Genomic DNA, 18960 nt, shown 5'->3' with positions numbered 1-18960 from the left:
GCTGAGTGCATCATGAGGAAGGCCGGTAGCTGGAGTGAAGATTGCTGGAAAACGTATCAACAACCTTAGATATGCGGATGATACCACTTTAATGGCAGAAAGTGAAGTGGAACTCAAGAGACTTTTGATGCGCGTACAAGAAGAGAGTGAGAAATTTGGGCCTAAACTGAACATCAAAAAGACAAAGATCATGGCGTCTTGCCCTATCAAGTCCTGGAGCATCAATGGACAAGAAGTGGAAGCTGTGACAGATTTTCTCTTCTTGGGCTCCAAGATTACCTCGGAAGGAGACTGCAGCCATGAAATTAGGAGACGCCTGCGTCTGGGAAAGAGTGCAATGGTTAGCCTTGACCGCCTAGTAAAGAGCAGAGACATTAGTCTGCCAACCAAGATCCGTATAACTCGTGCTATGGTCTTTCCAGTTGTGATGTATGGATGCGAGAGTTGGACTGTGAAAAAGGCTGACCGCCGAAGAATTGACGCGTTTGAATTGTGGTGCTGGCGAAGGCTCTTGAGAGTTCCTTGGACTGCCAGAAGATCAAATCAGTCGATATTGTCGACCATAAACCCTGACTGCTCATTGGAGGGTCAAATTCTAAAGTTAAAACTCAGCTACTTTGGTCATCTGATGAGAAGAGAGGAGTCGCTGGAGAAAGATTTGATGTTGGGAAAGGTTGACGGTCGCCGGATAAGGGGTAGGCAGCGAACGCGATGGTTAGATGGCATCCTCGAGGCACTGCAGATGAAGTTATGTGATGTTAGGAAGATAGTGAGAGACCGGAAAGCGTGGCGTGAAATGGTCCATAGGGTCACGAAGAGTCGAACACGACTGAACGACTGAACTGAACTGATGCTTGGACGATGTTTATGTTCTGCGGGCGAGAAAGTGCCACTATCTCCTTGGCAAAGAAGAGGATGATGAGAAGATGTACTTGGGTGTAGAAGAAGAGGAGTGGTGAAGAGGAAGGCTCAGATACATATTACAGTTGGTAGTGTGCGCGTGTGTTGTGTCTCTTCGCTTGTGTTTGTGTTTGTTGCGCCACATTTCTGGGTAATATACACAGACAGTACTGCAGGTGAATGGGATGTCGCAGCGCGGCTTTCCTGTTTTCGATTAAGATCATGCGCACACATCGCGTCAAAACTACTTATGACTTGACAGTATATACAACAAAACGTGCACAAGCTACAGGTGTTCGCTATTGCGCTCTTCGTTGCGCGGCTGAACAGCAACCACGAAAATTAAGGGTTGCAAACTGATCAAGTGACATTGCAAAAGTGCAACGCAGATTAGCCGCGAAGAGAATCCGTCGCCGAAGGGTCTACTTGTTGCGGCTCAACGCCGCTGCCCTTCGCTCTCATATTTATCTGACCGCAAGAAACGTGTGAAAACAGGTACCTTTCTCTTTTTCGTGCCTCGTGGCGCAACCAACCGCACCACAGCTTGCAGGTATTATGCTGGAAAACACAGCAAGCGCCGCGCATCCAGAGCAGACTCCGCGGGCTTTTGTCTACACCTCGAAAGTCACTGCTGTCGCCAGCGCCGCCGCATCTCCACTGACGTCACGGGCTGACGCTTGTCTATGGGCCACTAAGGCACTGTGTATAACAGCGCGAAAAAAAAAACGACAGGGACGAAGGCAGACAACAAGACGAGCGCTGACTTTCAACTGACAAGTTTATTGCATGCCTGCATCCTTATGTATGAACACGTTCACACAATAAAAGAAACAAGAACAACTAAACAAACACCGGAAAGTGTAAGAATGCAATCGAACCCTGTGTCATCCAGAATTTCACAACACATCATTTTCTCGTGTTCATAAATCTTACTTCACGTTCCGATAAAGCTATAGACGGGCTGCTGATACAAGTTTCCTTTATCCTGTTGATTTCTTTTGCTTCTAAAATCTCCCGAACTGTCTGGTCATTATGCCGATTATTTTTGCTTCCTCTAGAAATGGCTGGCAAGCGTCGCTTTTACAGTTCCTGCATTGTATGCCCATAGTTTCTTTTACCTTACCAAAAACATTATTGTGATGCTCCATTAGTCTTTTGTTAATACTTCCTTCGTCCCTGTCGTTTTTTTTCGCGCTGTTCTACATAATGGATTACCAACATGCCCAAGCTTCTGTTTTAACCACTAAGGCACGTTCATACGGCTTGGTTAAAGTCGGGCTTTATATGTGGGCTGGCAGCCTACGCTTTCGCGTCATGCCCTTAAAGCGGAGCTTACGTATTCCACGTATTTAAATGCAATAAACGCTTTTCACACCACCGCCACCTAAAACGCCAGTGAAATGTGATGCGTTCAACGGAACGCTGGTTGTGTTCGATGCAACGCTCGGTCGCCCGCAGCCTCCACACTCAGTTCAGTAGCGGTGACTCGTGTGATGTATTTTTTTTTTTTCAGGCAAATAAACCTGTATTGAATTCAATGAGAATACGCAGGATGTCGAAGAAGCAGCGGGAAAAGTCATATCAAGCAACACACCACACGAATGGTTTGTGTCCGCCACTGTGTGTTGATGGCGCCAGATAAACAAACAAGGTTCGGTTGCACATACCTTAAATACAAAAACAGAAGGCTAAGCAGCCACCGCCGTACTTCAGTTGGCAGATCACTAAACGTTTCATACGGAGATCGTGAATTAGGATACCACCGGCAACACAGGAGTTTTCTTGTCTTCTACCGAATCATCAATTATGCGCCTGGTATAAAAATGGTTGTATTAGTAGTTACCCTTTTGTCCAACATTAAGCATTCAAATAAGAAACATTCTCCTGTGTTCACAGGTGTCGGTGATTATAAAATATTTTTTTTCTGCAAGAATGCATAGGTGCAAGCAAGAAGTATGACGGCCATATAGCTGTATTTAAAAAAAAAGGAAGCAATGAGAAAATCTGACTTAATGTCACCGTGAAGAGCCAGTGGCAATGATAGCCCCCAGTAATTTAATATTGTTTCTCCAGTAAACCTAACTGTACGGGAACCTTTGCTGAGCTTAGTCACTTTTGTTGTTATCCTAATGTATGGTATGACTCAAATTCGCCGTTTCTGTGTAGTTCCGCAAGTTGAAATAATTTGTAACAATAACATGCGTAGTGGCTGGGCAAATACCATTCAGTGTCCTGAATTTTATAAGCAATTGTCGAAAGATACCGCATAATTTTCAACAGTTTTTTTTTTATATTTTTGCAGCTCAGGAGAGACAGCAATATTACTGGGAAGGCAAAGACGTCTAAGTCGGAAACAACTATCATATTAATTTGTCATACATAGCAGAAATATGTCCACTTGTTTTCATAAGTTTTTAGAGTCTTGTTTCTGCAGCAATCACAAAACCTAGATATACATATAGTAGATGTTTTCCTTCATTTGCAGCAAACAGAAACATTTGCTTGTATTTGTTTGTTTGTTCGTTCGTTCGCTTGTTTGTTTGTTTGTAGAAATTATCTAACTGCTATACTATCAGGAAGCCCTATACTTTCCATGTATTTTTGGTCATATTGAAATGAAGTTCTTCCATAAACTAATAGAGATATCGGCCTACTGGCCAATTTGCAATATTTTTTTTCCGAATTTCATAGTTTTTCTTGTGAACAAGAATTATTTTATTATGCAGGAAGCAAATTATTAAAGATGCTTGTCTTTGCACACCTTATTTCAGTCCAGTTGCATAATTTCATACCACCAATCAAGAGCTGTTCATACTAGAGCCTTAAATATAGTACAATATATTGGAACAATATCCCTCACTATGCGCAGAAAAAAAAATCTGCGTGCTAGGCTTCGTCACATTGAAATTATTGATAGTGACACGGAGTGACACGGAGAAAAACCTTGTTTTGATAATACTGAGTTTAAAGTATAAAAGAACCTTAACCTTGCGTTTCTCGCTATCCCGAGATTTTTCGACCCATTAACTCTGTAGGCAACAGCTGTATAGTCATAATCTAAGTCAGCTTCGCGCTTCTTTTCCTGCGGTTTAGCTTCCCGGTCCTGTTTTTGTTACTTGATGCGTTGCTTGGTCAGCGAAGTAAACTCGACGCCGGTGAACTTCCTCCAGTCTACAAATAGTGTTATTTGCTGGATGTATTCAGCATGCCTCCCGGACATTACTTTTTGATGCCTTCAATCTACTAATTGTGACAAATTGAACCAAAACCTCAACACATTCAGCAGAAGCTCGTTGTCGCAGACGATGCAGCACGTACACCAGACCGAATGCTCAACGCTCTTTCCGCTATGTATTGAAAACAAATAAAAGTCGCTAAAATGCATATCGTACTGTCTTGGCTAGCCGAAGACAGTTTAATGATGGTTTTTCATTTCCACTAAAATAGGACAAACTGTTCCGAGTCGAAGTGAAAAAAACGTGCGTGGTGGTGTTAATAGCAACGCATTCATGGTGCTCGCAACGCTGACCACAATATTTGAAAGCTATATCACCTCGTCGTGATCTTAAATGAAGTGCAAACCTTACTAAATGATCAGTTGTGTCAATAGCAACACATTCGTTTTTTTTTTTTTTTAAGCTCAGCCCGATTCGGAACCCATCAAGGGTTCCGAGTTGGATTCTAGCATAATCTGGACTCAGCCAGGGCATTTTCCCCCTGCGTCATTGGTCTCATCTCTACATTTAGATTGATAGCTCTACTAGCGGATAGCGGAGGGTAGGCCTCGTCAGGCTAGCAGCCTTTAGCCTTCCCTTCGCTTTTTTTCCTATATAAGAAAGAAACCAAATAACCTATCAATTATCAACCCCAAATCCGGTTTTCATGTCGTGCCGAGCATTTGACAGTCACCCAATCTCAAAGTGAAACCTTCAAAGTAAAACCACCGTAACATCAGTGTTGATCCCATGGAATTGACCTTTGAGCTTAAGTGACGTCATCTAGACAAACATTGTTTCCAAGAATCGCGAGGTTCATGACGTCCCTAGATCCTATGATCCCTTTGTATAAAAAGGCAGCCGAAACTTTCATTTGCTATTCCTGGACCAGGAGCCGAGAGCACCGGAATTTGAAGGATCGTAGCAGGTAACATGGTCGAGCATTATTTCGCCGATAGGTCCGGTGACATGCGATCACAAAGATAAAAGCAGCTGCCACCTCACGTTTCTCACGTGATGTGGGAGGATAGGATAGGAATCAGCCTTCCAGGGCTCTTGGATGCCGCTATTCCTAGGCCGTGAAGGCACGTTTGTACAACTTGGCTAAAGCGGGACTTTATCTGTACTGTGCTACCAAAAAATGGGAAGACCACGTGATCCGCTGCCATTGCAGACTTTCTACGTAAAACTACCTGCCTGGTAAAAGTACTCTGGCAAGTGGGCAAACATATTATTGGGGTTACAATATGCTAATTCTGAAAGCAGCCGCTACACCGTCAGGAAACGCTGTAATGCAGTTTTCTCAAATCGCGTGGTCTATCCACTTTTGTGAAGCACTGTACATCGGGTGGCAATTACTAGCGCCCACCATTCTGATGTCGTCAACAAACCTAAAATATACAGCATAACCAGAAACAGCTATCGCTCAGCCTTCGGTTTAACGAAGCTTAACCACTTCTACCTTTTACATTTAATATAAATGAGAACCCACTCGATAAAGCTTTCACACAAAATTCCATCACAAGTTCATCTTAATACATCTAGTGATGATGATAAGAACTTTGGGGTATAAATTGCATCTATTACGTGTGAAGGACACTCTTTCTGCTGGCCTCACTATCTAATCCTCCTCGCATCTCGGCCGTCTCTCCAACTAGCTTCATCTCTCTTTCTCGAAGTCACTCGTGCGCGCGTTGGTCGAGTAATTATCATTTACAATGCTCACTCTTGAACGGTTATTTTTCCTGAGCTCAGTACTTCGCAAATTCAGCAAATGCATTGTTTAAGAATAATTCGTGAACCCTAGTTTTCCCAACGCAAACGTGGAGTCTGCTTAGTTCCCTTCTTAGCCGTGTGGTCTCTCTTTCTCTCTCTTTCTGAGGCTGCAAACAGGGGCTCGTAGCATACTCTACATACTCTACACAGTGCCTCACTGTCGCGAAAGTGACCCAGGCAGGGACTCCATGGCAGATAAAAAAAAAAACGCCTATAGCTTTTTCCTTTTTTTCCTTGAACTGCTCATTTTGTGAAGAAACTCGATCGCATGCAATTAACTCGACAAAGTGCAAGATTATCTCTTTCAGCCGCAAGCATACAAACTCTAACTTTTCGTACGTTATAGATAGCACTACAATGTCTCGGGCATTATCGTACAAGTATTTAGGTATTCATCTGACGCATAACTTTTCATTGGCCACACACATTCAAGCCATCTGTGCCAAAGCCTGCAGGTCGTTAGGTTACCTGCGTCGGAATTTGTTAACCTCCCCTAACAGCGTGAGAAAACTGGCATATTTAACAATCGTACGGCCGCAACTACAATTTGCATCACCTACATGGTCTTCATATCAAAAATATTTAACCAACATGTTAGAATCCATCCAGAACAGAGCCGCTCGCTTCATTACACGCAACTACAGCCCTCACTGCAGCATTACCGCGATAAAACTTGACATCGGCCTCGAGCCTTTAGACATTCGCCGTTTCATTGCGTTTTTCTGTTTATTTCCTAAATACTATTACAGCACAAGGCCATCTCCATTACCTCTTGAAACGCCTACACGCATTTCACGCCGCCTACATAACGAGTACAGCCTAAAACGCATACACGGAATAACCCTAGCTTTCATTTCATCTGAACTTCCACGCGCCATCGCTCTTTGGAATGATCTTCCTGACAGCATCGCATGCATCTGCAATCACCAATCATTCCAGGATCAGCTACGTAAACATCTCACAAGACATCGTTTCTTCTCTCATCTTTTATTTTCTTTATCGCGGTGTAATTTTTGTTCCTTCGTTGCTATTGCGTTTTGTTTTGGTGCTTTGTGCGTCTTATGACTTTTACAGTGACTAGTGTTTCTGCATTTTTTTTCTTTTCTTCTTTTTATGACTGATATCTGCCGTATGTCCGGCATTCATGCTACAAAGTACCCTGTATCCTATGTATATTTTCGCCTTTAGGTTTGCCTTGTAAAATAGTTTATTTTTACTTAATCTTTTGTATCTCATGTATTAATTAGTTTCTTTTGCACATTTTGCTATTATCTGCCCCCCCCCCCCTTCCCCCCTTACTCAATGCCCTTCTGGGCCCTGTAAGGTATTATGAATAAATACATTTCCTCGAAAAACTTGCCTCGTCTGCGCAGGGAATGAGAATAAACCTTAGAAGACAGAGCCATAAAAATCACTAACGGCCTTTGGATAAAAACCAGAGAAGATAGCTACACAGCATGAAACAGGTTGAAGGGGCGCCTCAGTCCTATTGTTGAAACGTCGACTCGGCTTGCGAACTGAAGCTTCCCCTCTACCCTTGTTCAGCGTTCTTACATCCTAAAGGCTTTTGTGGCTCACCAATATACTTTCGCGTATTGTGTGGAAAAAAAGTTGATGAGCACAAAAAGCGAAGAAAAAAGAACACAAAAACTGTGAGAAACTCGGGAAAGTGCTTACAATAACTGACCTTTGAAACCTTACATTTGTGCACATAGCAGTGATGTGTAGAGAAAGCAGTTTCAGAGCAAATTACGAAGAGCATAAGCGACGGAGTATTTATTCTCTTTGCGGAGAGAGCCAGCCAACGAACAGCACTCGTCCGCACTTTTCACTTTTCCTATTAAAAGTGGTAACAAACTGCTGATCTCAAAACTGTTTTTGTTATTTTTGTAGAATTATAAGGCGATATTTAGAATGAATTTTCAAGCTACCTATTTTTTTGCAGCGCCGGTGTGGTGGATGTAGCGGTTAGGGCGCTTGAAATATTTGGCGTTCGAACTATTGAACAAACTTGCCGGTACAGCGCATTATTAAGTGAAAGGATGGTATTAGCGTCCTAGAGTTCTTGAGGGTGATGTTCATTTTCAAATCTTTGTGCTGCATGTATATTTCGCTTGCAATATTCGGTTTGGGCTCCGGCGGTGTCTCGGTGGTTAGGGACCTCGCCCGAACACTGGACGAGGTATCGAATGCTGTCCTGGTGGCCGCTTTTTGTTGGAGGCGAAAAACAAGGCGTCCGTGTGCTGTACGATGGCAGTACACGTTAAAGATACAAAGGTAGTGGAATTTTCCTGAGCATTCTGCTACAGTGTATCTAAAAACCTGAGTCGCTTTTGAATGCTAAACCTCATCATCATCAGCCGGACTATACCCACTGCAGGGCGAAGGCCTCTCCCATGTTCCTCCAAATAACCCGGTCCTGTGCTAGCTGCGTCTAATCGACCCCTGCGAACTTCTTAACCTCATCCGCCCACCTAACTTTCTACCGCCCCTTCTACGCTTTCCTTCCCTTTAAATCCGACTTGTTACCCTAAGCGACCATCGTTGTCCTCTCTACGCCCTGCATGCCCTGCCCAAGCCCATTTCCTCTTCTTGATTTTCACTAGAATGTAATTAACTCGAGTTATTTCTCTAGCCCACTTATCGCGCTTCCTATTTCTTAACGTTACACCTACCATTTTTCGTTCCATAGCCCTCTGCGTTGTACTCAACTTAAGCAAAGCCTTTTTCGTTAGCCACCACGTTTCAGCGTCATAGGTGCGAAACCAAGCCAAACCTATTTTGGCAGGCTGTACAATATTCGTTACACACACTAAAATTGACTGCCTATGTATATCGGTTGATTAGATCACAGTTGATAAACCTCAGTGTAGTTTATTTACGTGCTGCATACCTACGTGCTAATATATTTTTCGCGTTTCTTTCAGCATTACAATTAAACACATGACAAGCATGCAAACGTTGTCGATGTTTCCAACGTGGTTTTAAATTCGTCGATGTTTTTAATCTACTATGCGGCTTTTATTTGTTGATTTGCTTAAAGACAACTTCAAATTTGACGGCCTGGACGTCACAGGCAGCGTTAGAGGGTTACCGGACAGGCACACATTTCCCGCTATTTCACGTTCTATGTGACACTCGCGGTAACACAGGACGCTCTTCGTTCACCGCTGTGGAGGAGTGTGGCGTTGACGAACACACTCAAAGAGAGATTACGCGCTACATAAATATCCTGGAAGGATTAAACAACCGCCACCATAACAGTTGGTAGAGTGCCGGACGCGAAATTCAGAGGTCGTAGGGCTGCATCCCATCGGCCACATGGTCAGTTTTTGTTTTACTTTCTAGTAAATTATCCTAACTTTTAATTCACACTTCTAATTAATAAAAACACCTTATATGCTTTCCACTGTGTCAAAGGCTCTTGGCACCTTTCTTAGTTATGCACTAATGACATATAGTAGATATGGACAGGGCCGGTACAAAGCATGAGCGGTCAGCGAATAGACAAGGCCGCAAAAACTCGCCAGACAAGAGCGACGCCAAACTACCTTGTTTATATATTGTGCTGAGACGTACACTACTAGGATCAACCAATGCGAGCTTCGGCATTGCTCATGCCATCCCTCTGATTGGCTAAGCTATTCCGTGACGTCACAACGCTTCCATAGCGACGCTTCAGACGCCACAACGCAGCAAGGAAGGCGAGAACATATAGACGTGATGTGGGCGAGCCCGCCGCAGTGCTGGATATTCGAGCTCACCGTGAACCGAGAGTTTGTGCTCAACTACTACAATTAGGTAACTCAGGGGAGGAACTGCAACTTATGATTGATGACCTATACAGAAAAAGCAGAAAGGTAGGTCAACAAGGTTGACGACTGGGCAAGTTGATAAGGGTTCATTTTTAGCCAGCGTAAGGACGAGACACTGGGAAGAAGAGGACAGGACAAGGCAGGACTAACAACTGAATGTTTATTGAACGAAAGAAGACAACCAGGATTCATTTTGAAAAGCACGCGCACAACCCAACATTGCTAAGGCTGAGGACAATTGTGTGGCTAAGGCATCGGTTAGCCTTCCTTGCAAGGAATTCGCTCTATTAGAGAAGTCGTTAGTTGGGCCTTACTTTGAATCTTCTTCTTCTTCTTCTTCTTCTTCTTCTTCTTCTTCTTCTTCTTCTTCTTCTTCTTCTTCTTCTTCTTCTTCTTCTTCTTCTTCTTCTTCTTCTTCTTCTTCTTCTTCTTCTTCTTCTTCTTCTCCTCTATTTCCTGCCATTCCACCGGTTGGGTTGTGCGCGTGCTTTTCAGAACGAGTCTTCGTTGTCTTCTTTCGTTCAATAAACATTCAGTTGTTAGTCCAGCCTTGTCCTGTCCTCTTCTTCCCTGTGTCTCGTCCTTTGGCATGGTTAAAAATAGGAAAGGTAGGCTTGAAAGTTAATACACTGATCATAAGACCATCGTTTTTTAAATTTTAAAGTGCCAGACATGGCAATAAACGAGGACTATATACAAAACAACCACGTTTTGTCAATTACTGCTAACAGCAAAACAAAAATTTAAAGCATGAGTCAAACCTGTACTTCTCAGCCAACTGTTACTGACGTCATTGGGTTAGGCCTCTCCTAAATTTTCTTCGTAATGGCACACTTACACCTCGACTTGTGGCGTATGTTCGTCACTCATTTGGGGCAAAGACAGAGGCAAAGGTTTCAAGAGCACCTTGCGAGTGATTATAGACCTGCTTTAAATGGAGCAGCACGCGTTGATTTTCTTTACATTCGAGAAATATAGCTCTTCCCGCCGAACTGTTTTCACAGGTTCAAATATATCACAGGATGCGTAAGATGATTTTCTTGTTACTAAGGAAAGTGTAAATTCACTCACCCTTTGGGACTTCGAGCTGAAAAATGACAGACAGGGAGGAGGCCGTATTACGGACAGTTGGGATTTCTAATGGACATGCAAAATAGACGTGTCACACCTGGATTTGGACCTTCACACTAATTGCCCCCTATCTTGAACTGTCCTCAGGTCAGCCGGATCAAAAAAGATATTTTTAGTCAATTAGTTCAGTCCAGTATAATTAGATGCATTACATTATCGCGGAAAAAATTTATGGAGAAAGCGGTGGTTTGTGCTGTCACGGAGTGGGCCGTTGCAACCTCTAACGCCTTAAAATATACAATGATTGTTAAGAAGTCACTCTCAGTAAGAGTCGTCAGTTGCAACCTGCCCCATTATACGAACATATATGAGTGCACTGTTCGAGATGTCCAAACTTCCACAAATCCTTCCCCCTAATTCTGCACGAAATCATTCATCAGCGCATTCAACTGTCTGTCCTTACCAAGTCTAAAAGCGGTACGTAGGTCTCCTGTGATGAGCTGATCACCCGTTTCTTCTGGTGCGGTCGATTCGGCTCCGGCATCTCGGCTGCTACCCTGTGCTGGGGCTGCAGCGCCTCACCGGATGGTGCTTGCTTTTTAGAAGCGGCCGCCTTGGCGTCTGCGAGCGAAGGATGGGTACAACAGTGGTCATCGTTGCCTTTAACACGAGCGCGCTCATTCCCGTCGTCCCGGCAGCGAGACCCTCCCGCGTCGTCAATTGTAGAAAGGTGTCATGTGCTGGGTCTATATTAAAGCGAAAGCCACTAATGGCTCATGCTGTCGTGGACAAAATCTGTCCCGCTTTTGCGGCAGCTCTGATTGGTCGAGGTGGAAGGATGTCATAAAGGTATCGACCAATCACAAGGCACCATCACAGTATGCGCGAATGCGTGCCTTATATGCCTTATGCCAATTAATAATGAATTACTAATAAATACATTAATTTATAAATAATGACAGATTAGGTGAATCATTATTTAATAAATAATGACTAATCAATTAGATATATAATCAATTACCTACTTGTTAACTGCCGAATCACTCAAGGAATTATTCAATCAATCAATTGATTGATTAATTCATTAATTTCTAATTGGTGCCAGTTGCGTAGCAGAATGCGGTATCAGGCTTTTGCCTTTCACTACTTTAGCCGCTAAAGTCCCACGTAATTTTTTCGTTATTGACGCCAGTGAGGGAATACCTCTTGATTTGCGCCATATTGTCACGTAGTGGTGACAAGGCCGTAGACACCAAAAGAGGACACAGGCATAATAGTACTGAAATCAACTCTTTATTGGGCTGACTTGCGCCCGCAAAGAACTAAGCAACTCGGCTGCGGCGATAGCAACAAACGTGCTCATCGATCGTCGAACTAAGGATGCCTGTCGCGCACGTCAACGCTCAATTTAAAGGTGGCTGAGAACCATCGAGATAACGTCGCAAACTGTCACTAGCACAACCTGGAACATTGTAGAAACATACACGAGTGGCCGGAGACAGATCTTTGCGCACCTTGCGCAACGAAGAAACTGATAAAGGTGCGTCTCGCGACATCAAGAATTAACAAACGAAGAATACAGAATTCATATGCGTGCCAGAATCATAGTGATAAGGCCCATGCCGGCGGCTGCTAAAAAACAACAAATATAGCTTTGCAGTTTCGCGGCAATATAACATCGTGACAATATAAAAAAGAAACACGTAGGCGTGCTGCAGCGTTTCTCCGCGTGTTGTATGCTTATTATCTCAATGCATTCCTTGTGCTCTAACTATGCTTCATGCACGCGTGTTCGAGACAGCGGTGATCGTAACCGGAAATGTTTTGCTAAATGTTTGAAGACACCGACTCTTGAGACAATCGTTGTAGGGCGAAAAAAGAGGAATTATCCAAAACAATCCTTACCTTCTTTTAAAGATTCAATGGTCCCAAGGAGGCCTTTCAGACGAGAAGGTTTCTTCATGCTACGGTCTCAGTAATGCTTTTCTATGCCAGTTATTTTCTTAGCCGACTCCATAATATGGCCGAGCGTTGCTGCACACACAGCTATGCCTTTAATAAAAAAAAAAAAACTAAGTCAAATCTAAGACCTATTAAAAGTAATTTTTTTATCGGCTGCAATGCGCCTTTTAAGTACTCACGTAAATAAAAATTTCATCACGTTTCAATCTCATGTCCACATAGACAATTAGTGCGTAGGCTACGTGATGCATTATTTTGAATAGTATCTATGTTTAATTATAGCCCGCAAAACGTAGAGTATACATAAGGAGGAAGGAGCTATGCGAGGCGCCGCTCTCTGGAGAGACACGCGAAACACCATCCCCTACCTGCGTTTTGCGGCGTTGCCACTGTCCCTCGTAACCAGCTTCATAAATAAATAAATAAAACAAATAAATCCTCTATCTGCCGGGAATCGAACCTCCATACCTTGGATCCTCAGTCGAGCGCTTTAGCGAACTGCGGCATTTTTTTTATTATTGCACTCAAAATATACAATATCTACACAGGAATCGTCAGCCGTGTTTGACTGACGTACAAGGGTTAAAGTTCTTTTAAAGATTTCAAACTTTCAATGTGCGGGAGCCAGTCAGGTACTGGATCGACAAGTTTTATATGTTCACAATATCTTGCAACACTGTCTTTAAAGAATTCTCTAACTGATCGTGAGTCAAGATCTGCATGACGCACTGCCATCCTGATTCTCCATATACTGTGCAGGCCCAAAGACATTTCCAGATCATATGGAATACCGTCCTCGTTTTCAATCGATAGGTACCTGATTCCGTGAAGGTCAAGCGGAAAATTTTTTAAGAGTCCTTCGGAGGACATCCCAGAAGTCCCAGCAGTCCAAGAAAACATGCTCTATGGATTTATATTTTTTACATAACAAACAGCGGACTCACCATGGGACAGAAATTCATTTCTCTTGCCACCACGTCTTAAGCGGAAAAGTCCAGCTATGTAGTCGAAAAAAGAAAGTTTTGGCTGCAGGAGTAATATTCATTTTTTAACTCTTTTAAGGACATCTTGACCAGGGCCTGCACTGTACATGGACCTATACAATTGTGGAGGGAACAGTGTCACATATATCTCTGCTAAGTTTCTTCCATGTCATTCAGTAAAATAATCCGATTAAAACAGTGTATAAAGAAAATGACAAGCGTGAATCGCCTCTTTCAAATACCCCCCCCCCCCCCCCCCCAATAGTTCCTTCAATACAGTAGGATGTAACGACAAATTAAGGCAAACCTCTTAGGCCTTGACTTTGAATTTTCTTCTTCTTCTCAATTCACCGGTTGAGTTGTGAGCGTGCTTTTCGGAATGAGCCTTCGTTGTTTTCGTTCGTTCAATAAACATTCAGTTGTTAGTCCAGCCTTGTCCTGTTCTCTTCTTCCCTGTGTCTCGTCCTTTGGCTGGTTAAAAATGAACCCTTACCAACTTGCCCAGTCGTCAACCTTGCTGAAAGGTTGGCATAAGGGGAAGGGCAGTTGGGCATGATCGATCACGAAGGAATTTGTATAGATATAGCCGTGCAGGGGTTATGAGTGTATTAAACTGTATTTGCCGAAAGAATATGAGCCTCCCGAACGGAAAGATTAGGATGAGAGTAGGGGTAGAGCTTGCGGTATACGCGAGCATTATTGTAATATTCGCTGATGGTGGGGCGAAGAGACAAATTAAGGCAAACCTCTTAGGCCTTGACTTTGAATTTTCTTCTTCTTCTCAATTCACCGGTTGAGTTGTGAGCGTGCTTTTCGGAATGAGCCTTCGTTGTTTTCGTTCGTTCAATAAACATTCAGTTGTTAGTCCAGCCTTGTCCTGTTCTCTTCTTCCCTGTGTCTCGTCCTTTGGCTGATTAAAAATGAACCCTTCCAAGGATCTTGGCCAGGGGATGAACGGTGCCCAGCTACGAGTTTAACCGGCGAGCTGGTTCACCAGCTCATTGTCGTCAATCCCCGAGTGTCCAGAAATCCATCGCAGGAAGACGGGGCAGGGCTGCAGCGCAACAAGTGCAGCCTCGAGCTCCGTGAACAGATGATGTGTTACACTTTTAGATTGAATAGCACGGATAGCAGCCTGGGAGTAGGTGTATATAATATACTGAGGCACAGATGGGAGAGAATGGAAACTTTGAATGACGTGAATGATGGAGAGGATCTCAAGCGAGATAATATCCGGAGGATGGAGAAAGGGGCCGCTAGTGTGTGTGACAAGGGTAGATGGACGAGGATGAAAGAGGACCTTGCTTCCGGACCCACGAGGAGCCACATAAGAGGCATCCGTGTAAGCGACTCCATGGATATTGAATGGCGGACTATGATGAGAGGCAGCAGCATGTCGGTGGCTAGCATGCAGGACCGGCGACATATTGTCTGGAAGAGGAGGTACATGGAGTCTAGTGGCCTCTGGAGGTGAAGGAGTTGGCAGAGGGACTGAGTGGATGGGGGAAATGTTAGCCTGATAGAGAAGCCAGCGTCCATGAGCTGTGCCGGAGAGGCGAGGTATCTGTCGGTCACGGTGAAGGGAAAGGAGACTGCAAAGAGGATGAAAAGCTCGTTGGAACAAAGCTTATCGACGGAAGTGGTTATGGGAAGATAAAGAGCAACTTTATAAAGGCGGTGAAGAGGTCTTGCAAGTGTGTCTAGCTGGACCTGGGTGAATGAAATATATGGTATAAGTAAAGGGTGGCACAAGGAGGGTTCGAAAAAGAGTCCAGGTTGCATTTTTATGAAGCGCCGTGTCCCAATTGTTGCATAGGGTATTCCAACGAGAATCCTCAAGCGTAGCACAATATGTCACGATATCATCTCGCAACTTTGAAAGCGTGATCTGCAGTTGGTTGTTGCGGGGTTGCAGTCTGGCTGTTTGGAGAAGCTTTTTGCGACGCTTCCATAGCCTGATGAGATGGGTAATGGGGTCGGAAGTGGGACATGCACCGGTCTCAGTGCAAGTAGAGGATGAAGCCGCTTGGAGAAGGGCATTAGTCCACTCCTCATAGGACATGATGAAGCAGAGCAGAGGCGACATGAAAGGCCCTGCCAATCAGTATGTCGAATGCACCACTTGCGGGTGGATATCCGAAGAGGGACGGAGATGAAAATAATAGAGTGGTCACTAAGAAGGGTATCGGCAGTGGCTGACTACTAAGGTAATATAAGACCAGAAGAGTAAGTGAGGTCAGGGGTTGCGTGGCGCGGGAGTATATGCCCGCCCTAGTGGGTACTTCATAAGTGTTGAGTAGAGTGAGGTCAGCTTGCTGGGCCATGAAGTGGAGTAGGCGGCCGGCACGAAAGGTCTGCGGATAGCCCCATGGTGTGTGCGGGGCATTAAAGTCGCCACAGAGAAAAATATTCGCATGAGAGGGCAATGTGTTAAGAAATTTACCTAGGGCCGTGAAATTTGTGGCGTAAGTGGAGGGGTTGCAGAAGGACAACAGTGCCATGCTGAGGAAGATATTAGAGGGTGCCGACTAGGTAGGATTGGAGCAATAAAGGAATTTCAAGGGCTTCTACCGAGAGCTCACGGCGAACGTAGATAGAAGATAGGGGGTCAGTAGCTGTAGAGTGAAATGCCTGGTAACCAGGGACGTTATAGGAGCAGCGAGTTTCCTTGAGGAGAATGAAGTGGGGCAGAGAGGGGAGAGTAAGAAGATACTGGTGTAATGGAATGCGGTTAGTATTGAGATTGCGACAGTTCCACTGAATAATATTGAGGTCCTGCATGCTGACATCTAATTTGATTGCGCTGTGGCATGCAATCGCGTTTCTTTGGGGGAGGGGGAAGGGAATCCGTGATGGTTTGCCATGAAGTCTGAAAGATGGAGATCAAATTAAGGATGCGTTCGAACTGAACGTTGAGGTGAGTATTGCGGCTTTTGAAATACGCATTAATTTGGGTGATAGCCTCCTCATGCTGTAGGAGGCGGAGCTCAAGGTCAGACTGGTATTTGAGACAGTCAGCGACAATATTCTCTGTTTTCGAGAATTTTGAATTGATTGTAGTGAGTAGCTGATTCATGCGAGCCTGAAGAGCATCTAGGCGGCGATCGATGCTGTTGAGATCTTTTTTTAGGGGGCGAATGGCCACTTCCAAAGTAGCCACACGGAGCACGAGGGTATGACAACGTTCTTCAATAAAGGACGGAGGAGGGGGCGAGTGGGAAACGAGTGACTTGGGAGTTGATTGGAGAGAGTAACGAGGCTTGGGAATCGGACGAGTCGGAGATTGACGAGATGGAGGGCACCCGAGATGAAGCTGGGAAGGTGCCTGTGTTACTGCTGCGTGGGAAGCGGAAGCAGAAGAGAGCGCGTGCTCTGCAAGAGGAGGATAGCCATAGTTTATAGCGGGCTACGGAGGAGCCGGATGAGTGGCCTGGCGAAGGTTGACACGCTTCTGGTAGGCGTTCTTGACACACTGTGTTTCTGCTTATAGTAGGGACGAATAGGGGCGAAAGTAGCATGCTCATTTGTCTGGCAGTGCCGGCACCAGGGCTGCGCGCACTCGTGGACAGAGGGCGGCGGGGAGATGGGCGAAGTGCACTTGGGGAAGGTAACAGTGGCACTAGAGCACTGATGTGTGCGATGGCCAATCTCGAGACAGCGCGTGAACGCTGGGTTTGTGAGGGTAGCATTGAAATACGGCTCGACGAAAGTAAACAGTGCGGGGGATGACAGTACCAGCAAATGCAATTAGTGCTGTTTCGGTGGACCGCATCATGCGCGCGGTTATGACATCGGCTGCGTAAGTCTCTAGGTCCTTCATGAGATTGGCGGTCGAAAGGCCACGTTCGACATCATGAATGACACTGAGGCAGGAAGGAGGAGGTTTGACAGGGTAGGGACGGACTTTACGAGCTTACCGGAGAGCTTGATATGGGTGATATGCAATATAAGGTTGGCGGTGAGGTCAGAGGGCGTTTTCAGAAAGGCCATGTTCAGCACTGACTTGGTCTCGAGGGTGAGGTCGCTACATCAGCGTTCAGAGAAGTTGGCAGCATCGACTTAGTTTTAAGCAGTTCGTAGGACCGGGTGCGGAGAAAAAGGGTGCCAGGCGAGAGCTGGAGCTCGACTGATATTACTTCCGGGCGAGATCTGATAGGTTTCGCGGCCTTGCGAGTGGCACCGACAGTTTCCCAGCCATCGTCCGGGGATGGAGTGACGTCCTTGATCGGGTGGAGTGCAGCAGCCGTGAGATCCAGCGGGTCAGAAGAGGAGCCTGCCGTCACTTCATGGAGAGGAGGCGAGTCTGAAGGAGACGGCGCGGCTGGCGGGCTGTGAGGCGGCGGCGGAGGCACTTGAGGCTCGATCTCGGGGGTGCGCGTCTGAGATGTATGGACGAAGGTCGGCGGTGATGCGGCGGGTGCAGCAGCCCCCTGCGGCTGGTGCAGGATACGGTCAGGCATGCCTTGAGATGCGGGCTCGGAGGCACGCGTCTGGGATGCATGGGCAAGGTTCGGCGGCGATGAGGAGGGGGAAGCTGCCCCCTGCGGCTGATGCAGGGTGCGGTCAGGCATGCCGACAGTCTGCGTTCCTGTAGGCTTAGCGCGGCGTGGCACCGCTTCAGTCCTCTTAGAAGTCCTGGCTAGATTGCCCAGGCCTGACCTTGGTAAAGATGGTATCACCAGGTTCTTTGGAACGTTAGGGAACGCCTGATGCGAGTCTCGAAGCAGACGGATCGAGTTTGTCGTTAAGTGGTAGGGGCTGAAAGAACGGAACCCGTGAATAAGACGTGGAGTGTGGATAGCGCCACCAAGCGGAGCCACCAGGGATATAAAGATGAGCCAAAGAGCCTGTATGTACAGACTTGGATAAAGTGGCGAGAGGACACCACGTGACTTGACTCCGATGATCCGCGCTCGCGCATTCATTTGCTGGAACTTTGTCGCCCATCCGTTGTTGTGACGTAGGCTGCTGGGGTGCGCTCGCCTTTTCATGATCCCAGCGGTGACGGTCTGACAGTTTCACCCAAAATGCAAGTGCCCTGGAAGGCTGATTCTGTTCGCACCCTCCGGTGATAAAGGAGAAATTCCGATCATGAGCGCCTGCCGAACCGGCCATGTCATGAAGCATAACCATGACTATCCATTCGCTGACAACGCCAGCGCCAACGTCGATAACGCCTAATGTCTTGCAGAACGGAGCTTTTAACGCTATAGCGTTAAATCAAGGAAAGAGAGGAAT

General features: G+C 45.5%; 1 protein-coding gene across 2 annotated transcripts in view; it reads right to left on the bottom strand.

Moving 5' to 3' along the window:
- Positions 1-18960, bottom strand: part of LOC146175055 (uncharacterized) — a 153029-nt gene that overhangs the window by 11391 nt on the left and 122678 nt on the right. Inside the window, exons 5-6 of one of the 2 annotated variants that reach the window (XM_084583476.1) lie at positions 11241-11398; positions 10778-10793 (exon numbers count right to left, since the gene is read on the bottom strand). In XM_084583476.1, coding sequence (XP_084439602.1) covers positions 10778-10793; positions 11241-11398 — 174 coding nt within the window. The remainder of the gene's footprint in view (positions 1-10777; positions 10794-11240; positions 11399-18960) is intronic. The other variant, XM_084583477.1, reaches the window with a different exon arrangement.

This window comes from Amblyomma maculatum, chromosome 11 (assembly GCF_055883805.1).
Source record: "Amblyomma maculatum isolate TAMU_Amacu chromosome 11, ASM5588380v1, whole genome shotgun sequence".
Classification (NCBI taxonomy): Eukaryota; Metazoa; Arthropoda; class Arachnida; order Ixodida; family Ixodidae; genus Amblyomma; species Amblyomma maculatum.
The sequence above is the reverse complement of the archived record's forward strand: the minus strand, read 5'-3'. Positions and strand labels throughout refer to the sequence as shown.